The 26,787-nt window shown below is 43.6% G+C and overlaps 2 protein-coding genes across 3 annotated transcripts in view; one reads left to right on the top strand and one right to left on the bottom strand.

The window, feature by feature from the left end:
* Positions 1 to 2,627: 2,627 nt before the first annotated feature.
* On the top strand, positions 2,628 to 7,007 carry ddit3 (DNA-damage-inducible transcript 3). Of its 2 annotated transcripts, none has more exons than XM_084316928.1 (4): positions 2,628 to 2,746; positions 4,133 to 4,197; positions 4,658 to 4,867; positions 5,247 to 7,007. In XM_084316928.1, the coding sequence occupies exons 3-4, from the start codon at positions 4,712 to 4,714 to the stop codon at positions 6,006 to 6,008; spliced, it is 918 nt and encodes a 305-aa protein (XP_084173054.1). In that variant the 5' UTR covers positions 2,628 to 2,746; positions 4,133 to 4,197; positions 4,658 to 4,711; the 3' UTR covers positions 6,009 to 7,007. The 2 variants fall into 2 exon arrangements, with proteins under 2 accessions (XP_084173054.1, XP_084173053.1); XM_084316927.1 differs by having other exon boundaries at positions 5,244 to 7,007.
* Positions 7,008 to 7,138: 131 nt separating this feature from the next.
* The window catches only part of mars1 (methionyl-tRNA synthetase 1), a 46,729-nt gene continuing 27,080 nt past the window's right edge, over positions 7,139 to 26,787 (bottom strand). Inside the window, exons 12-21 of the mRNA XM_084316422.1 lie at positions 26,310 to 26,480; positions 25,661 to 25,756; positions 19,430 to 19,547; positions 18,668 to 18,881; positions 12,217 to 12,348; positions 11,464 to 11,568; positions 10,141 to 10,336; positions 9,042 to 9,113; positions 8,267 to 8,389; positions 7,139 to 7,725 (exon numbers count right to left, since the gene is read on the bottom strand). Coding sequence (XP_084172548.1) covers positions 7,576 to 7,725; positions 8,267 to 8,389; positions 9,042 to 9,113; positions 10,141 to 10,336; positions 11,464 to 11,568; positions 12,217 to 12,348; positions 18,668 to 18,881; positions 19,430 to 19,547; positions 25,661 to 25,756; positions 26,310 to 26,480 — 1,377 coding nt within the window. The 3' untranslated portion in view covers positions 7,139 to 7,575. The remainder of the gene's footprint in view (positions 7,726 to 8,266; positions 8,390 to 9,041; positions 9,114 to 10,140; positions 10,337 to 11,463; positions 11,569 to 12,216; positions 12,349 to 18,667; positions 18,882 to 19,429; positions 19,548 to 25,660; positions 25,757 to 26,309; positions 26,481 to 26,787) is intronic.

Here is a 26,787-nt window from a genome sequence, read left to right as displayed (position 1 = left end):
GATGCTACCAGCTGTAACACTTTGAGAAGGATTCTGACAGCTGGAGAGAGAGAGAGAGAGAGAGAGAGAGAGAGAGAGAGAGAGAGAGAGAGAGAGAGAGAGAGAGAGAGAGAGAGAGAGGGGAGAAAGAGAGAGGGGCAGGTGTGTAAAGGTGGGGGAGAGAAAGGGTGGAGAGGGCGAGAGAGAGGGAAGAAAGAGGTAGAGGGGCAGATGTGTAAAGGTGAGAGAGAGAGAGAGAGAGAGAGAGAGAGAGAGAGAGAGAGAGAGAGAGAGAGAGAGAGAGAGAGAGAGAGAGAGAGAGAGAGCGAGAGAGAGAGAGCGAGAGAGAGAGTGTGTGTGTGTGTGTGTTGAGAGTAGGGCGGGGGTCTTCTTGACCAAGGGCACAGACCAGACAACAAGGAGAGCCCATGCGCTCCCATGGACTTTTTCACTGCCTGAAAAACAAAAGGCAACAGCCTACCTGTGGTTAAGGAGAGAACACATTCAAGACACTCTGGATCATCCTTACTTGATTCTTATTGGATCCACTTGGATTCAGCAGCCACAATGGCCAGTTTAATTTAAACAATCTTAGTCGTTCTGAATCGGTTGTAAAATGGCAAAAAGCAAACAAAAACCGTTGTCTGCCTTTAAAATGACAATCAATAATTGAATAATCAAATGAAGAAGCAACAAAGCAGATGGCATGCACTTTAGAAGAGTGAGTGTAATTATTCAATATTACAGCAAGTGTAATTATGCGTTGTGAATGATGTAACAGCACTATAATAGTTTGATGTCTCAATTACAGTGATCTGCTCAAAATGAAGGTCATGTTTACAATAGTAGTAGAGTCCATGTGGAAAAATAGTAAGACAACAGGCAGTAATAAAGATACTAAAATAGCAGCATTATGACCCATTCAACTTAAACCTAGACTCAAAATAATGAGGTAAATATTTGTACATTGACTTTATTTGTGCTTTTGGATATTTCAATAGGGAGCATCATCAATCAGAGCACGGGGACCACCATACCGAATAAAAATAAAAAATAAAACACTCCGCGCCACGGCAACCTAGATATGGTTGTAAACATGTTTTTATAATGAATACAACACAGACGACGGGACTGGGAAAATAAACAGACGGGAGGGAGAGAAAGGGAGAGAAAGAGAGAGAAAGAGAGGGGGAGAGAAAGTATGCCGAACTACTCAGCAACAGCCACTCAAGCAGTGACGTGTTAATGGTGCTTCCTGCAGCGCGTTAACCCGGGTCCTAGAGACAGTGTTGAGCTTTCTATTCGCTACTTGCGCTGTTGCTAGGCTGTGCGTGTAGAGGCGTGCGTGTCGCACCGTGCAGAGCAGCAGTTGTGCGGTGCTGCTGAGTTTGGCGGCACACATGCACATGTGTGTCAAAATTATTAAGAATAATAGCCGGCACAGTTAAATAATAATAATAATAATAATAATAATAATAATAATAATAATAATAATAATAATAATAATAATAATAATAATAATAATAATAATAAAAATAAAATGCTAGTGAAAACAAGATGCATTTTTTTTTATCATACCCCTCATATTACAATCATTAAAAATATGAAGCCTAGCCAATGGATAATAACCTACACATGAATTAAAACAAACAATGCAACGTAGTGTAAATAATGAACAAGCAACTAATCATGTTGTATTCGATCATTAAAACCCTTGAGTCTATTCAACATAATAACAAGGTAAAGAAAAGTGGATCTTCTGTAGTGGAGTGTTGATGACGGTGACGGAACACGCCCAGCTGTGTTGATGTCTCGCGGAGCGCACAGAGCGCGCTGTATGAAATATCAGAGAATGCCCAAATGCCACTGACACGCGTTTGAATGAACACAAAATACTTATAGAAATAAAATACATTTGTCCTATATCAATATACGGCCTGTATAATCATCTTCATACATATACGATTGCTCTTTTGAATGAATGGATGGTTTGAATAAAGATGACTTCAGTTGAATAGCATTCACCTTTATGCACATGCCAGGTGCAAAAGATGCCAATGGGGACAGTCAATTAATAAAAAATCAAATAAAAACAATTAACATACCTACATGCTAGTTACATCGTATCAATAATGAACTTATTTGGCCACAATCATTTCTAAAGAAAATGTATTGTGTAACTGAACACACATTTCTTCGACATAATAAGCTACCCTTGCATATAAGTATATTTTTAGATTTGTGTTAGAGCCAACACTGTTTAATAAAACATGCTCTGATTCTGCTGGTGTTATCCCCGACTAGAAATTGGTTGCCAAGCATTGCATCATTCCTTTCATGTGACTCCCATACGCCCCAAATTCGTCCTGGACGTCTTCTGACTGCATCACATTTGCGTGGCCACACAAACTATACAGACAGGGACAACTAGCATAGCAACACAAGGCCCGCCTTGTCATTAAATCGCGTTTACGCATTGGATGTCACCAAGCAAAAGGTCTCAAGTCGGCGTTTACGAGAAGACCGTCCACGTGTCAGTCCGTAGTCACAGCCAATAGCCTCGGTTAGGTTGTGGAGAGCAGCCCGCCCACAGAGTTCGGTTGGCCTCACACACCTTATATAAAGACCGCCGGGGAGTTTCCCGAAAATCACATTCAGCCACCAAGATTGAACAATGGTGAACATGAACTATCACCAATCTTCACTAAAATATCTACATTCTCCGAATCCAAGACAGTCGAGAAGGCGAAATAATAAAAGAAAAAGGGTGAGTGAATACGATTTGATACAGTGCGGCGGTTGCCAATGTTTTTATTTCCCCCCAAACTCAAATAAGTTTATAGCCTTTGGTGTGCTGCTGGCTTTGCGTTTGGAAAATAATGTGCATGTTTTGGCAACTTTCCCATATCCATTTATAGAATACAGTTGTCTGAATCAATCATAATTTACATTGCACGTTTTTATACCTTTGTTCTGTGAGAGCGTGTGTCTGTGCCGACTTCTTTACAAGTTTGGAGAACGTGTGACAGCTCAGCTGTTCGACATGTCAAACCTTTTATACTTCTGTATGCAGCCACTACAATCACTGTTTGTCACTGTCAGTGTTTTGAAATGATCTTGTCAACTTGGACTGTTAATAATGTGTCAATCGTTAATTCTACCGAAAATCTATTTTAAGTAGACAGGCTATTCAACAGTGTTTCGCTTCTTCCCTTTTGTTTCGCCCTCATCCTGCTGCTGGACTTCAGCTCCATGACGTAACTGTCTTGGCTTAGAGTGGACATGGAACTCAAACCACATCCGAGAGAAAGAAAATACTTTATTAGTTCTAAAGTTGTAATTGTTTATCAAATGATAGTAGCCTGGCATTTAATACGTAGCCTACGGCCATTCATTAAGCATGTAGCTGTTGTATGCGTTCCCCGCGGTTAGATTCTTCAATGAAAGCTCCCGTCTAATAGTAATGCCGGCACCGAAGAGGCGTTCATATTGTGTAAATAAGACTAATGAATAACACTGTAACCTGGCAGGAATATGCCTTTCTTTGCATTTCATATTAATATATATATAAAAAAAATATATATATATATATATATATACAAATGGGTCTACAATCAAATACAAATTTAAAAAGATGAGTGACATTGTTTTCACGACTCGTAGAACGGCGTTTTGAACAGTGAGATAATATCACGAATTCAGTTTATCTACATTTGTGAAAGCTATTAGGAATTATTAAACTCTGTTTAAATATAGATGGATCAATGTCTGGATTTATTGGTTCATTTGAACGACTTCTTTATCGATCCGGAGGTGTTTTGAGGACCGTAAAAAGCAGGGGGCGCAGTGGAGAACATTCAGTCTTTGTTTACACGAGACAAATTAATGACCCGAATTTCATTGTCCACCTCTACTTTAATTGATCATCTCAGAATTATTAGAGGAGAACACGCTTTATTTTATAAACCATACCCTAAACTCAGTCAATTGGTTTAATAGGCTATTCTTTCTTTTCAGTTGAGGCCTGGCCTTGTTTTTGTGCAATCATCATTTAGATTTTGAAATCTCAGCAAATTTCAAGTCATATCACACAAGGAAATATTTGTTTAATGCATGCCAGTAATCAATTTGATGTATTTCTTTCCCCTTTTAGAATTGTTGGGACAAGTTATCTCCGACAACAAATTGGCAGACTTGATTAAAAGAGACTCTCTAAAGGTGAATTGCTCTTCCCCTCATTCAAAATATTTTACAGGCTCAATGTACACTAAGGCGATCTCAACATTTTATTTAATCCATCTGTCCTATTATTTTACATTATATTTGAAACAATACAATTTACACCTCTTTTGTGCATCTTGCATGCAGTACATCCATTTCCACACATAGTGTCACTGTTATGCCGTTCCACACACACAAGTGTATGACAATAGAATATTCTCCACTTTGACTAGTTGCTTCATTGCAGGTGAAATGATTGACGTGGAGGTTCATAGTATTTTCACTTGTACAATGGCATACTATTCATAAATCGCCACACAAGCCAACAGCAGGCAATATCTGGGGCACCGGGCAAACAAGGGCAGAGTTATCACGTGACCTGTCAATCAACTAACACTCTCCCTCTCCCAACCCCTCTTTCATCTGTTGCCTCCGGCCCCACCCCCTTCCACCCCAGGTCCAGTGTGAACCGTGTGGCCGAGTATCTGTGCGTTGCTGACTGAGTGGGGAGATGACTGCCGAGTGGCTACACCTGCCCCCGCCGTACCCTCCTGGCGTGGGGCCGCTGTGTGGTGCAGAGTTGGAGGCGTGGTATGAGGACCTGCAGGATATTCTGGGCTCCGACGCGGGTGGGGCAAAGTTGGCACGCGCCCCCCCGTGCACCGAGGTCAGTGGTGGTGGGGCAAGTTGAGGGATGGGTGTCAACGTTGATTTATACGTATGTGGACAGTTTGGTCTTAGCTCCATTTTCAGCTTTCGTTTTTTGGTCTTATGCTCCATTTTCAGCTTTAGTTTTTTTGTTCTTAGCTACATTTTCAGCTTTCACTTTTGTTCTTAGCTACATTTTCAGCTTTCATTTTTGGTCTTAGCTACATTTTCAGCTGTAGTTTTTTTGTTCTTCGCTACATTTTCAGCTTTCGTTTTTAGTCTTAGCTACATTTTCAGCTTTCGTTTTTGGTTTTCGTAATTTGTTTCTGAAAGAGATTTGTGTTAGATGTGCTTCGACGCTATTGTAATACTTTTCTGTTTTTTGCTGTTGCTAGAAGGAGCCGGAGTTTCTGGATGTTCTGGAGAGCTGTTCTCTGACGTGGCTGACAGATGGAGGCCAGACATGGGGTGAAGGGGTCCAGAGGGTTACGGAGGCAGTTCCTGCCGCCCAGCCTCTCCATCACACCTCCTCGTCATCGCCCTCCTCTTCTTCCTCCTCCTGCCTGAGTCCGGCCTTGGCTGAGGACAGCCGGGCGGATGGGGAGAGGGGGAGAGAGGGAGGAGGCGGTGGTGACCTGCTGCCTCCAGAGTTCTTTGAGTTGCTCAGTGAGGGAGGTGTAGGAATGGTGGAGCCCAGCGGAGCACTGGTCGGCGGTGGTTACCACCACCTTCATCATAACCACCACCATCATCATCAGGTTGACGTCCAGCCTGCATCTCCCTCTGTCAGCGAGGAGGAGCTGCCGTGCGTCCCTGGTTCCCCATCCTGCTCCTCCTCGGGCTCCCAATCGCCGTCTCAGAACTGCTCACCACCCTCCTCACCCGTCTCCTCTCCGTCCGTCTACCCTTCCTCCCGCCTGGGCAAACGCAGGAGGAGTACCAGCGAGAGGGGCGGTAGCGCCCTGTCCTCCTCCGGCTCACGCTCGCCCCCCTCTTCTGCGAAGAAGAGCCGGAAGGAGAGGGAGCAGGAGAACGAGAGGAAGGTGCAGGAGTTGACGGAGCAGAATGAGCGTCTGAAAGCGGAGATCGAGAGGTTGGGGGAGGAGGTTCAGAGGACACGTCGAGCCCTGATAGAGAGGCTGGTCAACACCAGGAAATGAGGGGAGAGGAAGGGAAGTGGAACAAGCAGTGGTGGGGATGGGTACAAAGACTGTGGCCATGAAATGCCTCTATAGATAGGAAAAGATGGAAACCAAAGAAATGTTCCTTTTAATTTGTTTTAACAGAAGAAACTAGATCATCTGAAAAGACAAAACGGAAGAGTGAGCGAGAAGGAAAGTGATTCAAGTCAAGGAAAGCCACAGAGGAGCTGCAGCGGCATTGCGGCAAATGTAGAAAGAGAGTGAGAACGCACGTAAGGGAGATGGAAGAAGGCAAAAGCTCAAGAGGGCAAACCATGCAATGCTTCTGAATGCTTTTTGATATCCTCTTTAAGAACGCCTATCATGAACTGCCATGAAAAGCATTGCAAAAAAGAAAGAAAAAGTAGGTTTTTTTGAGCATTTAGTGATTTGTATGTAGGCTAGAGTGGGTCCTGGTGTTAACGTAGGGTGCATTTCATCGTCACTGCTTCCCCCGCCATCTTGCCACAAATTGTAAGTCGTCCTTAAAGGGCTGCCATGTGTCTAAGCAAGAGGTTACTTGCCCCAATTCAGGCGCTCAGGTAAAGTTTGAAAGTGGCCAGTGCAGTGTTAGAGAATGATCTTCGGGAGAAGAATTACTTTGATTTTTTTTTTAAATTAAAATCTTTTATAATAACCCGTGGCTTGTGTGTGTGTGCGCATATTTAGATTTGGCAAGTAGGACCTGGCTATACTTTCTATACTGACCTTTTTCTATCAAATGGAAATTAGTGGTAGAATTACTATGTACTGATCTACCCTGATTTACTATTTTTTATATTCTTGTATTATATCCTATTGTACTGGAATAGACAATACTGTAATAGCCTCTATCCATGTTACTTTCTCTTTGTAGTCCCATCTATTGTAAACCATAGAATAACTTGCATGGCCTTTTCCATTACCCACATTAAACATTGTATTTACCATGGCATTTAATTTGACTTTACTGTAATGTCAAATTTGCAATAAAAGAAAACGTCAGTAATTTTCAGTGTCCTGTGCCGTTTCTTTTGATCGTTCATGCGTATATAAATTACTGAAATGCGTGCGGTGGAGTTTACGCAGAGAAAATTGTGAAGCTACAATAGTCATATAAATAAAAGACAATCCTTTGAATGAGATTTATTTTCCTGATCTGAAAAAAGGATAACTAGCGAATGGCATAAGACATTTTGCAAGGGGATATGCTGTATATATAAAAAACAAACATAGCTCTTATATATACGTAACACACCTTCCAAACCTACTAGCGCACGCTTCAGGGAGAATAGATCAGTTTCTATAGGTGGCGGGATTTGGGAAGAATCCTCTCAATTCTGTAGCTGTATTCTTTTGTCTGTCCTCTTCAGCATTTCCTCAGTGCCAATACCACATTGTGTCAGATCCTAGTTTTGCCTCAAGCTAATACCCTCCTCTCTGTGTACATCTTGTTCCCGTTCTGCAGAACGAGACCTCAACCCCATCATTCTCAACGCATACCGGTACATAGTCTTCGTTGGTTGCTCTGACTAACCTAAATTATTTTTTTAATTTTTTTTCTCTCTCACTTCTTCTTGCCCTTCTGGGGTGCTGGCTCGGGGGTCTTCCCCTCTGCCAGGGCCAGCTGTTTCTTTAGGTCCAGCAGCGCGGCCACCGCGGCTGTGATCGTCGCCTTCTCCGCTTTCTGGGCCTTCAGCTCTCGCACCTTGTCCCCCTGTGGAGGATTGTGAAAAGAGATGGGTTGACACGATTATACGATCGCACTTTGACCTCGGTGATAAGATATGGCACAGTCGGATGCGAGAGGAGGCTGACGTTTCTTTTTTTTGGTTTCGCCTGGTAAATGATTGACCACGGCTCACCAGATGATCTGTGACATGATGGTGACACAACCGAATACTTAAAGACTGTGCGTGCACAACTAACTCCTTCAATAATTTCTTCAGGTGCACGGCCCAGACAGGCTCTTCAATTACAGAAATAACCAGCACACGCAACTGTCCTGAGGTGCGTTTATTTACGGGCAGAGACGACGTGCGGTCAGAGACAGTTCCGTCCACACCGGTTATTTCTGTAACTGAGTCGTCCGCTTCAATACCCAGTTGAGCCGTCAAGTCCTTACGTGGCGTGGAATTTTGATTTCCAAATTTTTGAAAAAATTAAATTAAAATTAAAACTATATCCTTCAGATAAAACGGGAGCATTACAAGTTTACCACAGGAAGGGTCAACATGGGTCCAGTTGGTGGGTCTCACCTGCTCGGCCACGGCTTGCGTGAGCTTCTTGGCTTTCTCCGGGTCTGCACCGCTCACCACCTCCGTAATGGCAGCTGGCGGAGCGGCAGGCGTGGCACCGGCATCCCGAGCTGCCGTCTGAGACTATAGACCAGACGAGAAGATGTTCGACATCGAGGCGTGATGAGAGGATGTTTGGTATTATTTCTCATTTTATTTTGTTCAAATTTCACACCATATCATTCATCGTCGTTCACATCGTTCGCGATGTATCCATGTCACGGCTGAGATGAAAAATCGATGGAATGGCGGCAATCGCGCCGGAAAAAAGGGGGATGAGTGAAATTCCAACACGCAGGGATCGTGTTAGAGGAGGTAATAGCGGCTAATGTTAGTGCATGCGTGTTAATGAATGACAAATATGGAAGCGCTAAGGTGGACTATTCACACACACATACGATGCCTTGGATACCTTCTTTTTAGGCGGTTCATCCTCAGGCTAGAAACAGGAGGGGGTTGAGGAGATTATTTAGAAAGAGGCGTTGAACTGTACAGATACATGGTTTTACTTCATTTCACTTCCTTTTAATTTCCTATCGATTTAGTTTTCCTCTTACCTGTATTTTACCAGACACACACTTCAATTAACAGGACAGATTCTTGACAGCCACACTTTAGTTCATGTGTACACCGTTTTGCTTCATGCAATACTTCATATTTATTCATGCGTTCCAATTTCTTCATTTTCATACCGGACGTGACAGACACACAATTAGGCTCCATGAACATCAAATACCTGCTGTCCACCGAAACGCTTCTTCAAAGCCTCGATCTGGTCAGCCTCTAGTTTCTGGAACAAGGGACTCACCTGGACAGAGAGAGAGAGAGAGGGGAAGAATTAGAATCTATTAAAAAGGTAGAACATTTATTTAAATTTTTTTTATCACAAGGTCAAAATATACAGTTAATTATGTTGAAGGTCAATATAGCCTACTGTACCAGTACATACATACATAGAAGTTCTGGTAATGGACCCTTTTCACAGACGTGTCATAAAGTGGTATTTTTGTTGTTGTGATTGTTTTGATTTTGCAATGGGTCTGCTTGATTTACTTACGCCAGTGAGCCATCGTTGACAATACTATTGATTACTGTCAATGCTGGCTCACTGGCGCACCCACATCAAGCCATTATTAATGTTTACCCCGCCATGACTCGTCTGTGAAAAGGGTCTGTTCTGCATTAGAACATCTTCTGAACCCTCTCTCTGGAGAGTAACATGACACTGGTGAGAATGCGATGGCGTGCCGTGGGAGAGGGCTTGTGAGCACACAGCGCAATGTAATCTTGTTGATGTAATGTAAACTTTCACAAGAGCATATCAGGAGCAAAACAGAAAGAAGCATTTCATACAAAAGTATTCTGTATTTCTGTATGACAACTAATAAAGAAACTTGAACTTGAAACTTGATATCTGTTCATCATGTCTGTAGAAGCAACAGCACACAATGCTCCAACAAGGAGTCTGACCTCTCGAGCCCTGCCCTCTTTTCTTGATCCTCCAATCACGCCAATTGTGATTGGAGGATCAAGAAAAGAGGGCGGGGCTTGAGATAGGTAAATTAGTCCCTGAAGTGACAAGTGGCCTATGGCTGAGCCCCAGAAACACCTAATAGGCTGGCTGGCTCGCTGGTGTGTGTGTGTGGTGTGTGTGTGTGTGTGTGTGTGTGTGTGTGTTTTGGTGTGTGTACTCCATGTGTGTGAGTATTGATATATTGACATTGTAATCCTTGCATCCTCCTTGCATCTCCCAGGGCAAATTTACTGCCAGTGCCACTACTAGCACATGTGTGTGTGTGTGTGTGTTTGTGAGGGTGTGTTGAAGCCATACTCACAGCTCCGATGCGGTGGCCGGCTGTCAGGGCGCAGGTGAAGTTGCCGGTGCCCTGCAGCATGGCGGTGACGCAGGACGGAGGAGCGTTGAGCTGGTCTCTGATAGTCTGGCTGACTGTGGGCAGGTAGGGCAGCAGCATGACTGACAGCAGACACGCAATGTTCACCGCGACGCCCGTCACTGTGCCGGCGCGCTGCCTGGGGGAGCAACCTTCAGTCAATACATTTCAATTGCTTCTTTTTGCTTAATTCTTTTTTCTTTGGTACAGAAATTATAATTTGATGATGATTATTATTCTCGCGGGGGAACGTAGGACATTTAACATGTGTATTTATATTAAGGCTGCCCGATCGTAGTTCATTAACTGGTAATTAGTCAGCTAAGATGGTTTCATTAAGTTAATTTCATTACGCTCTGGTCTTAAAAAAGAACCCGCTGTTTAAGTTTAAGTTTATTTGCAAAAGGGACAGTGCATATTAATCAACATTAAAAGGTTATCACACATAACACATCAAATAGGCCTACATAAAATATAATTCATCATCACAATATACACATTTTAACAAAAATACACATAAAACAGAATAAAGCTGAATTGCATACATAAAGAGGCCTTTTGGCTTGGTTGCATTCATTTGCAGAATAACAATATAAGTGCAAAATAAATATATAGATTTGTTTTGATTGTATTTGATTTGTTGATACAAATTACTATGGGATTCATTGACAAAATGTATGATTATTACTTAGTATTCGGTCAACTAAGAAGTGCCATGGCCAAGGACAGGCCCAATTTATATACTATACCGAGTTTGTTTGTTGTTGTTTTTTCCCTTTGAACAACATTTGCATCCAAATATTATTACTATAAATTGGACTATCTACTCAAAAAAGCCTTTAGGTCAATAGGGAGGTGTAGTCTGACGTCACTTTAGTTTCCCGCGTGGCCCCGTATAGGGATTTATCATTGGGAAAATGTATTATCGCTATTGTAATAATTCTGCCTCATGAACATTGGCAAGCTTTCCATTTTTGCACAAAATGAGTTCTCTTCTATCACTAACATTATTGTTTAAGCATTTTATTAACACTTTGAGTGCCAGCTATTAGACGAAGCCGCCTGTTGTGACGCCACCAGTAGATATAGGGATCCGTCACCTTGTTTGTAGAGCTATAACTATATTCTATATTATAGCTATGGATACAATACCATGGTCATTTGACAGTAAGAACCTTCCGTTCAAGATGAAGCGACGCTTTTACAAACTCCATCCATCAACCTTTGTGGAAATAAAGAGTAACCGTGACGACGAGGATAACTCACTGGTCTGCCTCTCCTCCCTTGATTCTCTTCCACGGTTCATTAACCTGGATATACTGGTTGCCATGGCGGGAGATGTTCAGGATGTGTTTCAGAGCTTCGCGGATTCTGGAGGGATGTTACGGAATAGACACGTTGAGAACACGCAACTTGACACATCAACCACAACCCACATCATCAACTTCACCATTCATTCACTTCAGGTCATTATAAACCTTTAATATATCAAATAGAATTCACTCTATGACAGTTACATATTTACTATGATGACACCATAGATTAGAATGTCAGACCAGAGACAGAGCAGCACCTCAAGGCCATGGACCTACAGACTACAGCCTTGCTTCTCGGGTTCCCAGAATCCTTCACTTCACAAATATTGATTGAACTATCTCAAATCACTGGAATAACAAATCTGAAACCTGTCTTCCGAGTATATTTTCCCCTTTCAAATATAAGTAGAATCATGCTTTTTTGTGTTTTCCCTGTAAAGCCTGTTATGTCAATAATAATTAACATCACATTAAATAAAAGGACTCTTGAGTCCAGTGGCCATATTTATCATACTTCTATGAATAGGAGTATGTATCTAAGTTCAGTGCTCAGGTCACATGACCATATACACCCTCACTATGACTCATGAGCTGATCTCAGATCAGCACTCCTACTTTAATATGCTTGATAAATACAGGCCCAGGACTCCCGCCACATCACTGTGTAACACTGTGTGATTAAAGTGTACGACTTTGGTCTTACTTGACTTTGTCCATGTGCTGAAGATACTGGCGCAGTTCCCAGCCCACCTGAGCCAGGAGCCTCTTCTCCTCAACCTGCAGGTCCATGACAGGAACACAGCCCTCAAAGAACTTAGCGACAAACATGCCTGCTCTGGAGAGAGAGAGGTGGAGCAGAGGAGGAAGAGAGAGAGGGGGAAGGATGGGAAGATTGATGGATGGGGATTGATAGAGATGGAAAGGGATGGAGAGAGAGAGAGACAGAAGGGTGGGGTGAAGGGAGAGAAGCGGGGTTGAGAGAGAAAAAGAGAGGGGGAGGAGACGTGAGAGAGAAGGGGGGTGGGGGGAAAGAGAGAGAAAAGAGTTAGTTACAGCACAGAGAGGGAGATGGGGGATGGGGTGGTAGAGAGAGTGAGGGAGCGATGGAGCAGGAGGGAAGGGTTTGTTTCTTGACTTGCTAATTGTTATTATATAAATTATGGACCTGCCTGCCAGATGCAATGTGGTTCTGTGCCAGTGTAAACCAACACATCATTATACCGCAAGGAGCCTCTTCACAAGCCTCGGTTTCTCTGCCGTCATTTCTCTACCGAGTTACTGATACAAGCGTTATGTGTAGAGAAGCCTTTTAGTGATGTAAATGTCATTAAGCTTCATGTGCAGATCACAAGTAGCCTGTTCATGATGTAAATGTCATTATCATGTCTTATGAAGCTTAATATTATACAGTCTATATATTATACATCTCTCTCTGATTAGGCTTAAATGTATATGACTTGTGTGAATTCATATTGATATACAGTAAATGTGTGGACAGAGTTCAGCTGACACAACACGATTCGTTATTCAGGCTGAGATTGACTATGCTGGAGAAGTTTTTAGTCATGGTTAAATAGACTGAGGACATGTTATTGACTGGATGTTCCCTGAGCAATAAGAAACATATTGCCATTGGACAATATAGTCTTAGCTGGGTTCACCTGCTGGGGTTGCATCGTTCATTGTTTTCAACAGACCAATCCTTTAGGAGGTTAGTTCAAACACATTCAGTAGCAAGTTTATTAGGTACATTTGTACACCTGTGCATGATTGCAAATATGCAGCGACGCAATGCATAAAAGCATGCAGGCATGATCAAGTTTAGTTCAGAACAAACATCAGAATGGGACAGAAAGGTGATCTAAATGGGTTTGACCTTGGAATGTTTGTTGGCGAGTATCTCCGAACCCGCTGATCTCCTGGGATTTTCAAACCCAAACAGCCGACAGAAACACAAAACCGACAGGAAGGAAACGGTAACTCAAACAACCACACGTTACAACAGCGGTGTGAAGAAGAGCATCTCTGAACGCACAAAACACGTGGAACCTTGACGTGGACAGATGGGCTCCAGCACCAGAACCTTGACGTGGACAGATGGGCTCCAGCACCAGAACCTTGACGTGGACAGATGGGCTCCAGCACCAGAACCTTGACGTGGACAGATGGGCTCCAGCACCAGAACACACAGGGTCCACTCCCATCATCAATGTCCACTGAGTGCATATCCCCGTTTTATTTTCTACGGACCTTTCATTCTAAATTGTTTGGTAATATGTTGGACAGCAGTCTAAAACATCCTCCTCTTGAAAGCACTGAACTGAAAGTGAATCGATCCCGACCCCGGCCGGGACACGGCTAACCTGATGGTGTAGACATGCAGGGGGCGAGGACAGAGTTCCTGTTCTACAACAGAGTGTTTTCCACCTACAACACCTCAGGCACGACGCATTTGACAACATTTCTTTGATCCAATTAAGCATCAAAGTTGCTGTTCCAGTCCAATGTTAGAGATCAAGGTAGTCTTAGAGGAGCCTGCTGAGAACATCTTTGATGCAGGATTTCCCCCGATCTGCTGAAATCGTGAGGCAGGCTAATTGGGGCTAAATTAGGCCATCCCAGACACATTTAGAAAAACTGGAGTGAAAAGCTTGAGTTGGTGCCTTCAGAGTGAACCACTGTGTTATGTGCCTTGACTAGGAGTGCCTGTCAAATACAGTATATGCTGTGAATTGACTGACCTGGTCAGAGAAAAAAAAGGTATACAAACAGGAACCTCAATAATAAATAAATAAGACCATTGGGTCTTATTCAACAATACTCTTATTATTTTTCTTATATTCTTGCTTACCTGTCTGTTAACTCATTCAGTGCCAACCACGAGATTAGTCGGCCATGCGCTGCGTGCCAAGACCCGAGAAAACTCTGGTTTTAATCGTTATTTCTTTTATTAGCGATATCCATTCATTTTCATCCATCCAACCTGATGTTATCATTGGGAATGGGTCTGAGCTCGCAAAAGGGCAAATACCGCCGCCTATCGTCTCCCGGATGGTATTGCACATCATTGGATTGGATTGACTGGGAATGTGCATCGAAAAAATAACTCCGGTCTGGGTCTTGCTTCTCGGGCATGCAGTATCGTGTTACCAGATTGACTGAGGACCCTCAGAGCAGCGTCGATTATGTGTTTCGGACTATAACGTTGGATCAATAAACGCGATCGATATTTGGAATGGGCGATCAGGAATTGGATTAATCTTTTTGCAGAACATCTGATGTGAGGTGTGAGGAGCACTCATTCAAGGGTACTACGACTATGCTTGCACCTCATGGTACCAAAGCACCTCAAAGGCACTAAAAAACAAATTACAAACATCTCAAAACAAGCTAGTCAGACTACTACTTGACCTGACTCCTAGAACCCACCTCACCCCTGCCCACTTTGACAACCTAGGATGGCTTAGAGTAGACGACAGAGTACAGCAACTTGCAATGGGCCTGGTCTACAAGATACACTACGCGACCAAGGTACCCATGTACATGTCAAAATACTTCCCAAAGGTCAGTGAATACCACGATCACAACACCAGAGGGAGCTCCACAAATCATGTAAAACCCAGATTCGGCTCAAACAAGGGACTAAACACGTTTCGCAATTATGCCACATCAATGTGGAACGCCCTGCCTAAAGCTGTAAAGGAATGTGAATCACTACCCACCTTCAAAAACACTCTCAAAAAACACCTACGTGAGACTGCAATTCGAAACTGGCCCCTACAAATGTCCTAACCTAGTTGTACAGTAAATGACCAAGTAAGGCTTTGTCAACATTCCAATGTACAGTGTAAAATGTGTGTATGTCCCCTACCCAACCCCCCCCCCCCCCCACCTCCAATGTACAGCCCTCACCCAACCCACCCAACCCCACCCCACCAACCTCCTCCAATGTACAGTTTCTACGCCAAATGTATATACACTCCTTTTCTGGACACTTTTGTATCACAAACAGTACTGTATTTGCAAATCTGATATGTCATAAATGTATAGATGTAGCAGTACTGTCTATCTGTATGTCATGTATGTCATATATGTTATGATGAATTGAAAATGGGGGACCCTGGTGGAAACAAGACGAAAGTCTTTCTCTGGTCTGCATCCCCTTAACAATTGTATGTATTGAGATGTACTGTACTGTACCCATTCTGCAATCTGTTAATAAACTTTTCAATCAATCAATCAAAGGTAAGGAATTTATGTTACAAGTCTTGGGGTAATCAGATGTTCCTATCACCACCATCGCAGCGTGTGTGTGTGTGTGTGTGTGACGTTAGCAGTGGTGCGTTATTGAAATCATCTGGGGTGACACGCACCACGTGCACGCGCGCTCCCGGCGCGTGCGCGCGCTCCCGCGAATGCGCATTTAATGTCCCCTCGCTTGGGCACAGACTAAAGACAGTGCCTAATTGCCTCTACGAATGGAATGTAACACGTCTTCACAACAAGTTAGGTGTGAATGTGTCTGAGAACGTATTTAACACACCTGACGACCGGCGCTATTGATATGCAAATAGCGAGTGAGCTTGCACACCGTGCTACCCCATCCCATGAACAACGCATGCCTGGACGTTAGCACTGACCAGGTCATGGATAATCGATTTTTCAGCCCGCTTCTCTAGCGTGCATAAGGACACAAATACTATCGATAATCTAGCGTTTATTTGAAAGCGATTAATAAATCAGCCGAAAAATGACAACGTGTTTTGTGTATTCCACTAAAGAGCTATTATCGCAGATTTCTCTGGAATTACTAGAACTCTCCAAAACTATACTCGTATTCAAAACGGTATAAAACGGAAATGTACCGATGAAAAAACAATCTGTTTTGTACATGTTGACTGCAAGCAAGTCATTGATAAGCGACGGGTGTATTAGACCCATAGCCATAATTTAAGATATAGTTTAAGCGTTCGCAAATTTCCCCATCCTCCCATTGACTAAAGCGTTGGCACGGAATGGCCTATTTGGGCATAGGGGTGTGGCTCTGAATGTGTTAAGAGAACAATAAGAAAAGCCACCACCACATTCATCAAGCCGTTCTTAACGTCCAAATCTGTGCTTACCCAGGTGTCTTGAATGATGAATCCCACTCATTCTTAAAACTGAAATGTGCGTTCGCGCTCAATTCATTTGCATACAGACACGCCCACCATCTCCTTATAAGGTGAATGAGGCGTGTGTAAAACAGCCGTGGTTCTGCATCTGATCTCTGTCTGATCCATTCAACAGGAAACGATTTGCGACTGATCTCAAAATGACACACACACACGTCTCGCGACTCAGTGCATGTGTGTTCCTGTGGGTCGCTCATCGCATGTGTGTGTGTGTTAATCTGATGACAAATAAAGACTTATACTTGTACTTATACGTACTGTATAGTGCAAAATAAATCGTTCCAGCAAAGTAGGCTTTGTCAATACTGAACGACTACGCGCTTGTCAAGAACCAATCGTGCAGTATACTGATATGTATATGCCGCTGATCCTATGCTCTCTCCTTTCAGAGAGAGATGACAGGTGACAGATCCGGTATTTCCGAACCTATAGGTTCAGAAATACCAGATCTGTCACCGGTCATCTCTCTCTGAAAGGTCCCTGTGGCTAAAACCCAGAGTGCGCTCAGAACTTGTAGGTGTGGAGCAGAGAAGAGAGGAGAGAGGGGAGGCCTGGGCAGCCAGCATCTAACTGTTCTAACAGCAATATATAATCCATTTCAGAAGCAGAACGCACGCAATAAGTTATAATAATAATAATAATTATTGAAAAGTTCTGGGTTTATAAAGTCGTATTTGGGGGTATTTGGGGGCAATTGACCAATGGTTTGTTTTCAACCCACGAACTCCTTCCTCTCTCACCTTTTTATATATATATATTTTTTAGGGCTGTCAGTTTATCGCGTTAATTAGATTAATTAATTACACAGCAAATTATCGCGTTATGAAAATTAACTCTAAATTAATTACAAAAAAACATTTTTTTTTCTTTTTTTTTAATAATATTTTTTTTGTATCTCATTAATTCCATAAGAATGTAGAATACACATTTACAGACTTTTTTATTTTTTAATATGGTCCATTTGCATGTTCTTGGTATCTGATTCTAGGGACATCTATGAATCTCAGGGAATGTATTCCCAGTGTCTGAAATACTGTGGGCTAGATCCACAAAGAATGGATTGCACGGTGCAAGTTGCACCCTGGTCTGCATCCCCTTAACAATTGTGTGCCGTACTGTATTGTACCCATTCTGCAATCTGTTAATAACATTTTCATTCAATCAATCAATCTGCGCGGTGATTGATTGAATGAAAATTTTATTTTGAGTAAATTGTAATGAACCAAATGAGAATATCAATACATTTTTTTGTATCTTTGACTGTGAATAACACCATGCTCAAATTGACCAGACCTGAAAAATCTAAGCAAATTAATAGATGGAAGATTAAACAGAAGGTTTTGTAGATACAGTACTGAATTCTGCCATCCGGACACATGTCATTTGAAATATGATTATATAATATAGAATATCAGGCATAAAATGGTTATGCGATTAAAATGCGATTAATTAGATTAATTACAAATCCTGTAATTAATTAGATAAATTTTTTTAATCGCCTGACAGCACTAATTTTTTTATTTTATCTACTAAAACTGTTGTATTATATTGTTTGTTTTGTAAAGTGTCTTTGAGCATTAGGAAAAGTGCTATATAAATCTGATGTATTATTATTACTATGAATGGTAGGCTTTTTTTTTTTTTTTTTTTTTTTTTTTAATGTTTCTCATCTGTGTAAGAGTTTCTTATCTGGGTAAGAGTGCTCTCGACCACTCTTAGAATTTGGTCTTGCCTGAGAGAAAAGCAACAATAAGAAGACATTGCTGAATCCCAGGTAATAACAAAATAAGAGGAAATGCTAGTTAAGAACGAAATTATATCGCTTCATGAATGAGGCCCATTGTGTCTCAAATGCCTGAATTCCCACTAAACCCAGATAAAAACAACCCCATCCCTATACCTGGGTACGTAGCGGCACGGTGGTGTGTGTCTGCCTGCATGCCGAATAAAGACGTCTCCAAAGTCCAGTTATTATTATACCTGTTGATGAAATTGCCCAGGTTATTGAGCAGCTCCGAGTTGTTCTTCAGCGCCATGTCGGCCCAGGAGAAGGCGGAGTCCTGGCCCTCTGGACGCATGTACAGCAGGTAGAAGCGCCACACGTCGGACGGGATGCCCGTGTCTTTGGCCATGTCCCCGAACACCCCCACGCCGCGGCTCTTGGAGAACTTGGTGTCCTCGTAGTTCAGGTATTCTGAGAGAGAGGACGACAGCAGAGAACACCAGTTATCATCGTCACTGAGCCCAGGGCAAAGAATGTTTCCCCCACGTAAAGTAAAATGTGGTAGTAGGTCTTATTTTAACTGAACAGCCAATAAATCCTTTGCATCTGGTTATTCTGTGTAAACCTTTCTACATCTCTTTCATTGGTAGTAGAAATGAATATGTACTACTGTAACGGAGTCTTTAAAAGAAAAACAAGGGGGCCCCAGTGGCGCACCACATACTGTGATGCAGACCTACGCGGTCGACCCGAGTTCACCTCCAGCTCCCGGACGGATTTATCGCATGTCCTCCCCCACATCTTCTCCCGTTCTCCCTCTCCTCTGTCGGTCCTGTGACCATAATAAGCTGTAAAAATGCTAAAAAATCAAATAAAAAACAAGCGTTTTCATTAATGTACTGTGAAACCTGCCTGTCTGTCTGTATATCCATTCATCACTCAACCCATCTATAAATCCCTCCCTCCCTCCCTCCCTCCCCCTCCCTCCCTCCCTCCCCCTCCCTCCCTCCCTCCCTCACCGGTGGCAACCAGGTGGTTGACCAGGGTGTAGTTGTCTTGGGCACCCAGCAGGGAGCAGGGGAACACCACGCTGTGGAATGGGACGTTGTCCTTCGCCATGAAGTTGTACAGCTCCACCTGGTGGCAAAGACAGGGAACCGCAGCATGAGGGTGACATCATATTAGATCATGATGAGATCATCCAGTTCAAAGAGGACTTATCGTGGATCTCCCCAACCCCCAGCACCCCCCCCTCTTTCTCTGTAGTGTGAATATGGGCCAACACTTTCTTTTGCTATTTCACACACACACACGCACACGCACAGTGAGATCACAGGAGCTGAAGCCCGGGATTTAACTGAGAGATGAGTCAGTGTGAGTGAAGTAAATAGTTTGGTTGAGAGAGCAGCACTAGAGTGAATAATAATAATAATAATACATCGGATTTATATAGCGCTTTTCCAAATGCTCAAAGACACTTTAACAAAACAAACAATACAATAGTTTTAGTAGAGAGAAATAAAAAAGCTGAGAGAGGAAGGAGTTCATGGGTTGAAAGCAAGGGTAAAAAGGTGGGTTTTGAGGGCTTGTTTGAATGATGCAAGAGTGTCTGCATGACGGATATGGATGGGAAGGGCGTTCCAGAGGGTGGGGGCAGCTGCAGCGAAGGCCCTTTCGCCCCAGGTCCGGAGCTTAGTTCTGATGGGTTGGAGGAGGTTAGCATCTGCGGACCTGAGGTGGCGGGTAGGCGTGTGGTGGAGAAGGAGTCAAGAGTCAAGTCAAGTCAAGTCAAGAGTTTTATTTGTCACGGCATACAAGCATACAGTGAAATGCGGGGGGTCATGCCCACAGCGATTGTGCAGTAATACAAGTAATAAGAATAGGAATGAGAATAAGACATTTGTGCAATAATACAAGTAATAAGAATAAGACATAACAGGTATAATGTACGTAAAGTTTACAAAAAGCATGGTAAGACATGCTAAGGTCCTGCGATAGTGCAATACAATGTTAGCTACGGATGAGGCACTGGGTCTTATGTACACTACTATACAATGCTATACTATACAATCTACAGTTATACTATGTGTCCTTATGCTAACTTGCTATATCCATTAGGCGGTCGGGTGGCATAGCGGAGATTGCGCTCGTCACCAATGCAAGAGGCTGCGGTCTCGACTCCCGGAGTCAGCATTGCCTGCGGCTTGGACCGATCGTCATGCTAACTCGTTTGGTTGAGTTAGCGGGAGGGAAGTCGTGGGTGTGAATCTGGCGTTGTGGACAGCGACGCCTACAGGTCAGGTCTGGGCGCCTGCTTAGCGAAAGGCAGGAAGTGGTGAAGGCAGCGTGACCTCCCACGCGTTACACTTCACCAATGAGAGTCCTCGCTGCCAGGTGAAAAGAGAGCCGCTGGCTGTCTCCGCATGTGTCGGAGGAAGCATGTGGTAGACTTCAGAGTTCCCTTGTACCGACCAGTAGGGGGAACATGCGCACAACAACCAGGTAGGGGAGGGGGGGAATTGGCATAACGACTAAATTGGGATGGGGAGAAAAGCATAGAAAATCAGGCGGAGAAAAAGAGGATTAAAAAAATAGAAAATAAAATAACTTGCTATATCCATCTATTTACTATACAAGAACCACTCCCGTTCTTTTTTTTTGTCCTTTTCATTGTGTAAAGCAGGGGTCTCAAACTCAATTTACCTGGGGGCCGCTGGAGGTAGAGTCTGGGTGAGGCTGGGCCGCATCAAATATTCCACAAAAAAAGGGTTTCAAGTAGGGATGCTCGATATTGGCTTTTTTACCGATACCGATATTCCGATATTGTCCAACTCTTAATTTCCGATACCGATATCAACCGATACCGATATATGCAGGGTTTCCCCCCCCCAAAAAACTGAATAATTTCAGGTAACTAATAATTTCACTGGATATATATATAACAAATATTGTTATTGTTTTTTTTTGTTTTTTTACCGATACCGATATTTTCCGATATCACATTTTACTGCCGATATCGGCCGATAATATCGGTCGGCCGATAATATCGGACATCCCTAGTTTCAAGTATTCCAAAAATGTATTAATACATCAACAAACTACCCCTTTGCCTCATCATAAAACCTCACAAACACCAGCAACTGAGCATTCTCAGTGGTGTCAGTGGACTCATCCACAGCTATGGAAATATAGGAGCATTTTTTTAATTCTATCACAAAGCTGTTTAATGAAATCATCAGCCAGTATTTCAGTTATTCTGGTTGCTGTGCTATCTGAGGAGGATTTGCTTTTGTTTGCCTTCAAACATGGTCTCCATCACTTCAGTCATACATTATTTTATTATGTATGCATCAGAGAATGGCTTCTTGTGTTTAGCCAACACCCATGCCACTGAGTGAGGACTTGGTTGCTTTTTATCGTTGTGACATAACTTTAACAATAATTCTGCTTGCAGCTTGATATGATGATTTCATTCCATTTATTTTTGTGATTCTTAGTGCTGAAAGGTTGCATCAAAATAACTGTGTTTTGTTTCGTATAGGCGTTTCAAATTGCGTTTCAAATTGCCACTCTTCATAAGAGCTACCGTTTCTTGGCACATTGTGCTGGTTGGAGGGAGGATGAACGCATATTTTTCAGTCCATTGACCATTCACCTTTGAATTGCAGCAATTTTCACTGTTGACTTTTATTTTACTGGCCATCTTTGAACATGCCATATTTTTCTACTAGCTGCCTGCTGGCAAAACTATGCTACTAGCTACAGTACCTGCAGATTAGACTACTGTAGATGCGTTGTCAACTCTCGCTCTGACTCCGACCCGTTGAAAGAGACAACATGCATTCCGTGAAGACCCGCCCTACTCTGCCTCTGATTCGCAGACTGTGGGTGGGGGGGGGGGGGGGGGGGGGGGAATGGTGACGGGACGCTGAATATGATTGGACCAAAGCAGTAGACAGACACAGACAGTTGGAGCAGTGCAGCCGGACAGGAGCTTGCAGAGGAGATAGGGGAGAATTTCGAGGATACCTGCTATACGCACTGATGACAGGATATATTTCCTTCCACTTGGTATCACTCCGGAATCACGTTTCAACCACTAACGTTGCTGCCATGAGCCTGCGCTATGGTAGTCTACAAGTGATAAAATAAATAAAACGCCCAACTCGCGCAACGGGTCGGCAAAAGGTTGCGCGCGGGCCGCACTAACACTAAACTTTGATGTCAAGTAGGGGGGCCGCAAAATATCATCCTGCGGGCCGCAAATGGCCCGCGGGCCGCGAGTTTGAGACCCCTGGTGTAAAGTGACCGTTGAGTGTGAGCGTGTGCAGCATGTGTGTGTGTGTGTGTGTGTGTGTTCATGCTAAAGTGAGTTAGTGTGTGAGCGTATACAGTGTGTGTGTTGTGTGTGTGCTCATGTGTGCTTGTGTGTGGAGAGTTCAGTGTTCAAGACTCTGATGGCCTGGGGAAAGAAGCTGAGCCGAAGTCTCTCTGTCATAGTTGCTGGTGTTCGCAGGCGTTTGCCTGACCGCAGCAGCTTGAACAGGCTGTTGTTGGGGTGGTGAGGGTCTTTCATTATTCTGCAGGCTCTGGATTTGCACCTCTTGTTATATAAGACCTGCAGGGGTGGTAGTGCAATACCCGTAGTACGCTCAGCTGAGCGCACCACTCTCTGTAGGGCCTTCTTGTCCTGTGCCTTGCTGTTTCCATACCAGGCAGTGATGTTTCCAGTCAAGATGCTCTCTACAGCTCCAGAGTAGAAGGACTGGAGTATCTTCCCCGATACTCTGAACTTCCTTAACTGTCTCAGGTGGTAGAGGCGCTGCTTCACCTTCTTTACGACTGAGTCTATGTGTGTTGTCCATGTCCGGTCTTCTGAGATGTGGACCCCCAGGTACTTGAAGCTGCTCACCCTGTCCACGGTAGCCCCGTTTATCCTCAGTGGTGCGTGTGTCCCGTGTTGTGTTCTCCTAAAATCCACAATCAGCTCCTTGGTTTTACCAATGTTCAGGAGCAGGCTGTTGTCCTGACACCAGCGTTCCAGTACATCAACCTCCTCCCGGTAGGCCTTCTCGTCGTTGTCAGAGATCAGCCCCACCACCACCGTGTCGTCCGCAAACTTCACTATGGAGTTGGAGCTGAACTTGGCCACACAATCATGTGTGTATAGTGAATACAGCAGGGGGCTCAGAACACAGCCCTGGGGGGACCCGATACTCAGGGTAATGGTGTTGGAGGTCTGACCCCCCACCCTGACCGCCTGGGGCCTTTCACTCAGAAAGTCCAGTATCCAGGCGCTCAGAGCGGAGCTCAGACCCAGCTCGATCAGCTTGTCCACCAGAGTCTGGTGGGGACTATGGTGTTGAACGCTGAGCTATAGTCAATGAACAACAGTCTCACATAGCCCCCCTTCTGGCCATATAGGTGAGAGAGGGTGCTGTGTAGTACTTGAGAGACCGCATCGTCAGTGGACCTGTTTGGCCTGTATGCAAATTGCAAAGGGTCCATATCACTGGGTAGGGAGGCACAAATGTAATCCTTAACCAGCTTCCCAAAACATTTCATGATCACAGAGGTGAGTGCCACCGGTCTGTAATCATTAAGACCTGTTGGGGAGGATTTCTTTGGTATCGGTATTATAGTGGACACCTTGAAGCAGGCAGGGACCACGGACTCAGCTAGGGATAGATTAAATATGGTGGTGAACACTGGGGATAGCTGGTTAGCACAGGACTTAAGTATACGTCCTGTTATCCCATCTGGGCCAGCTGCCTTTCTGGTGTTCACCCGCATAAATGCTCTTCTCAGATTTGGAGGTCAGAGAGGTAGGAGGGGGCCAGGTTCTTGAGGGCTTTGAAGGTGATGAGTAGTAGTAGTAGTAGTAGTAGTAGTAGTAGTAGTAGTAGTAGGTGATGAGTGAAGGTTATTATTCTTATTTATAAGGTTATTATTCTTATTTACAAGATTATAGTTTGGTTGAGAGAGTCAATGAATGTCAATATTCAATATTCAGTCTTTTGTGACTATATTTCCCCCACCCTTCAAATCTGGGTAACATTTTCTTTTTTAAAGATCTTATTTTAAAACTGAAAATATTGTGCTAATTCAAAGAGTCTTATATCCAGTGTACAAAGAACACATTGAGGGAAATGTAGTTTCTATTTCTATTTTGAATTGAATTAACACTTTGATCGCCATGGGTTAAATTCATAATTTACCATCCCTCGCCAGCTCTATTTGTCTATGGAGAAGTTCCCCTTCTTTGCAGGGCTATAACTTTTTAAATTCTATTGCTACATTGCCATTATTATGGCCCATTCAATGTCCTATATGTATTGTTCAGGGTGTAGCAACGTTAAACTTTTTCATTCACATATTCATACTAAAATATGGTCTAAAGTATAAGTATGTTTTTATCATTTTCTGCAGCTTTCTTCAGAACGTGATTTATAGCCCTAAATGCATTATATTGATGATGAAATACAGTTTGGTAGCGATCGGCCCGAGATGAAAAATTTCAACTGGACGTACTTCTAGAATGATCTACGTATGATCTGATGATGACCGGATGGGCGGGGGATCGTTTATAATTCCGTGGGCAACGTTAGATGATTCATCCAGAGTGGGTCATATGTTCATCATAGCAGTTTATATTGAACACGTTAGAATATAACGCTGAATCTTACCGTATGTTCCTCGCGCCGTTGGACGATCAGCGTGGAGTAGACCGTTTTCGATTATGGGATGTAGAAATGCCCGATCCATTTCCAGGTTGTATAATAGTATATACGTCCAAATAACGTTGTTTATCGAGTTAGGGCGAGCAATCTATTATCCAGTGTTTCAAGATGGAGTCGCGGGAGCTATAGAGAGTGGCCGGACCACATTTGCATGAGTACTACTGGTTCAAAGGTTAATATCCGGTTGGCGATCTGCCGATCGGCCACCAGATGGCGCTCTTCAACCGCTAGAGAGTTGAGAGGAGATCACACTTGTGTCTCAGGGCCCCGGAAAGGAAATATTTCGATGACAGATTTTTGAAATATTGACATCAAAGACGAGTTAAGGCGTCCTCGGCGGAATGAGCATGGCGGGGAATGACGAGTTCCGGCGGTTAAAGTGTTAACTGAAATCAAACGGACCCCAAACTTGCATTAATTACCTTCCATCTGGTCTACAGTTCCTTTTGTATTATTATCTTCAATGGCTAAAAAACGGAATCTAATGTCTGACCTAACAACAGGCTTTACCTGCTGCGGGTTCTTCCACCACTTCTCCCATTGGTCAGTGTAGTTGGCAGTGATGGACAGATAACCAATAGGGGCGTCGAACCACACATAGAACACCTGTTAAGGGAGGGAGAGGATGATCAATGACACGTGCATTCCTTAGATGACCTGGTAAAACAACTCGTTCCAGAGACCGTGTATGAGAGCAACAAAGCTTGTGACAAGCTCCTCCCCAATGCATCACTAGTTAAATCAGTGTTACAGCCCTGTTGCCAGAATGGCAGATAAGTGGTAATTTATGGCTCAATTCCAGCGGTAGGACTTCAGAAATCTATGCACCTCTAGCAGAGAGGAGGGCTTATAGATTAAATATCCAGTCTGATATTATGTTTTTGTGAAGCACTATAATAAGAGACCCAAAGATGTATGTAAATGGCAGAGAGAAACGGATACATTTTGTGTCATAGTGTCAATCGAAGAAAAGCATACTAGACAAACTTTCAAATAGGCAAAACCTTCTGGGATCATTGTGGGTTGTAAAAAGACTTATATGCCAATACTATTTTGACTTCTCTAGACCTTCCCTGTGAATACTATTTTGATGCGGTGTGAGCCTCTCCATACCTTCCCTGTGAATACTATTTTGATGCAGGTGTGAGCCTCTCCATACCTTCCCTGTGAAGTCGGGGTGGGGTACTGGTGTTCCCCACTTCAGGTCTCTGGTGATGCAGCGGGGCTTCAGCCCGTCCCTCAGCCAGGAGCGGGTGATCTGCTTGGCGTTGCTTGTCCAGTCTCCTGTACTGGTCGTCTTCTCTAACCAGTCCTCCAACTGACTCTCCAACTGAGAGAGGAGGAGGAGGAGGGGTGGAAGGAGGGGGTGTAGCAATAGCAATTAAGTGAAGAGCAGAGCCAGAGAGAGAGAGAGAACAGAACAGCAATGAAGAGAGAGAGAGAGAGAGAGAGAGAGAGAGAGAGAGAGAGAGAAAAAGAGAACAGAACATGAATGAAATGAAGGGGGGGAGAGAGAGCGAGAGAGAGAGCGAGAGCGAGAGAGAACAGAATAGCAATGAAGGGGGAGGGGGAGAGCAAGATAACAGAATAGCAACGAAGGGGGAGGGGGAGAGAGAGAAGAACAGAATAGCAATGAA

This window comes from Notolepis coatsorum (assembly GCF_963971535.1).
Source record: "Notolepis coatsorum genome assembly, chromosome: 6".
NCBI classification, from domain to species: domain Eukaryota; kingdom Metazoa; phylum Chordata; class Actinopteri; order Aulopiformes; family Paralepididae; genus Notolepis; species Notolepis coatsorum.
Note: the sequence above shows the minus strand (reverse complement) of the source record. Positions and strands in the feature narration are given on the sequence as shown.

Excerpts from the sequence above, each read along its gene's own strand:
- ddit3 (XM_084316927.1), top strand. The coding sequence starts at position 4,712 with ATGACTGCCGAGTGGCTACACCTGCCCCCGCCGTACCCTCCTGGCGTG. Across the intron at positions 4,868-5,243 it reads GCGCCCCCCCGTGCACCGAG|AAGGAGCCGGAGTTTCTGGA; the intron begins GTCAGTGGTGGT and ends TGCTGTTGCTAG.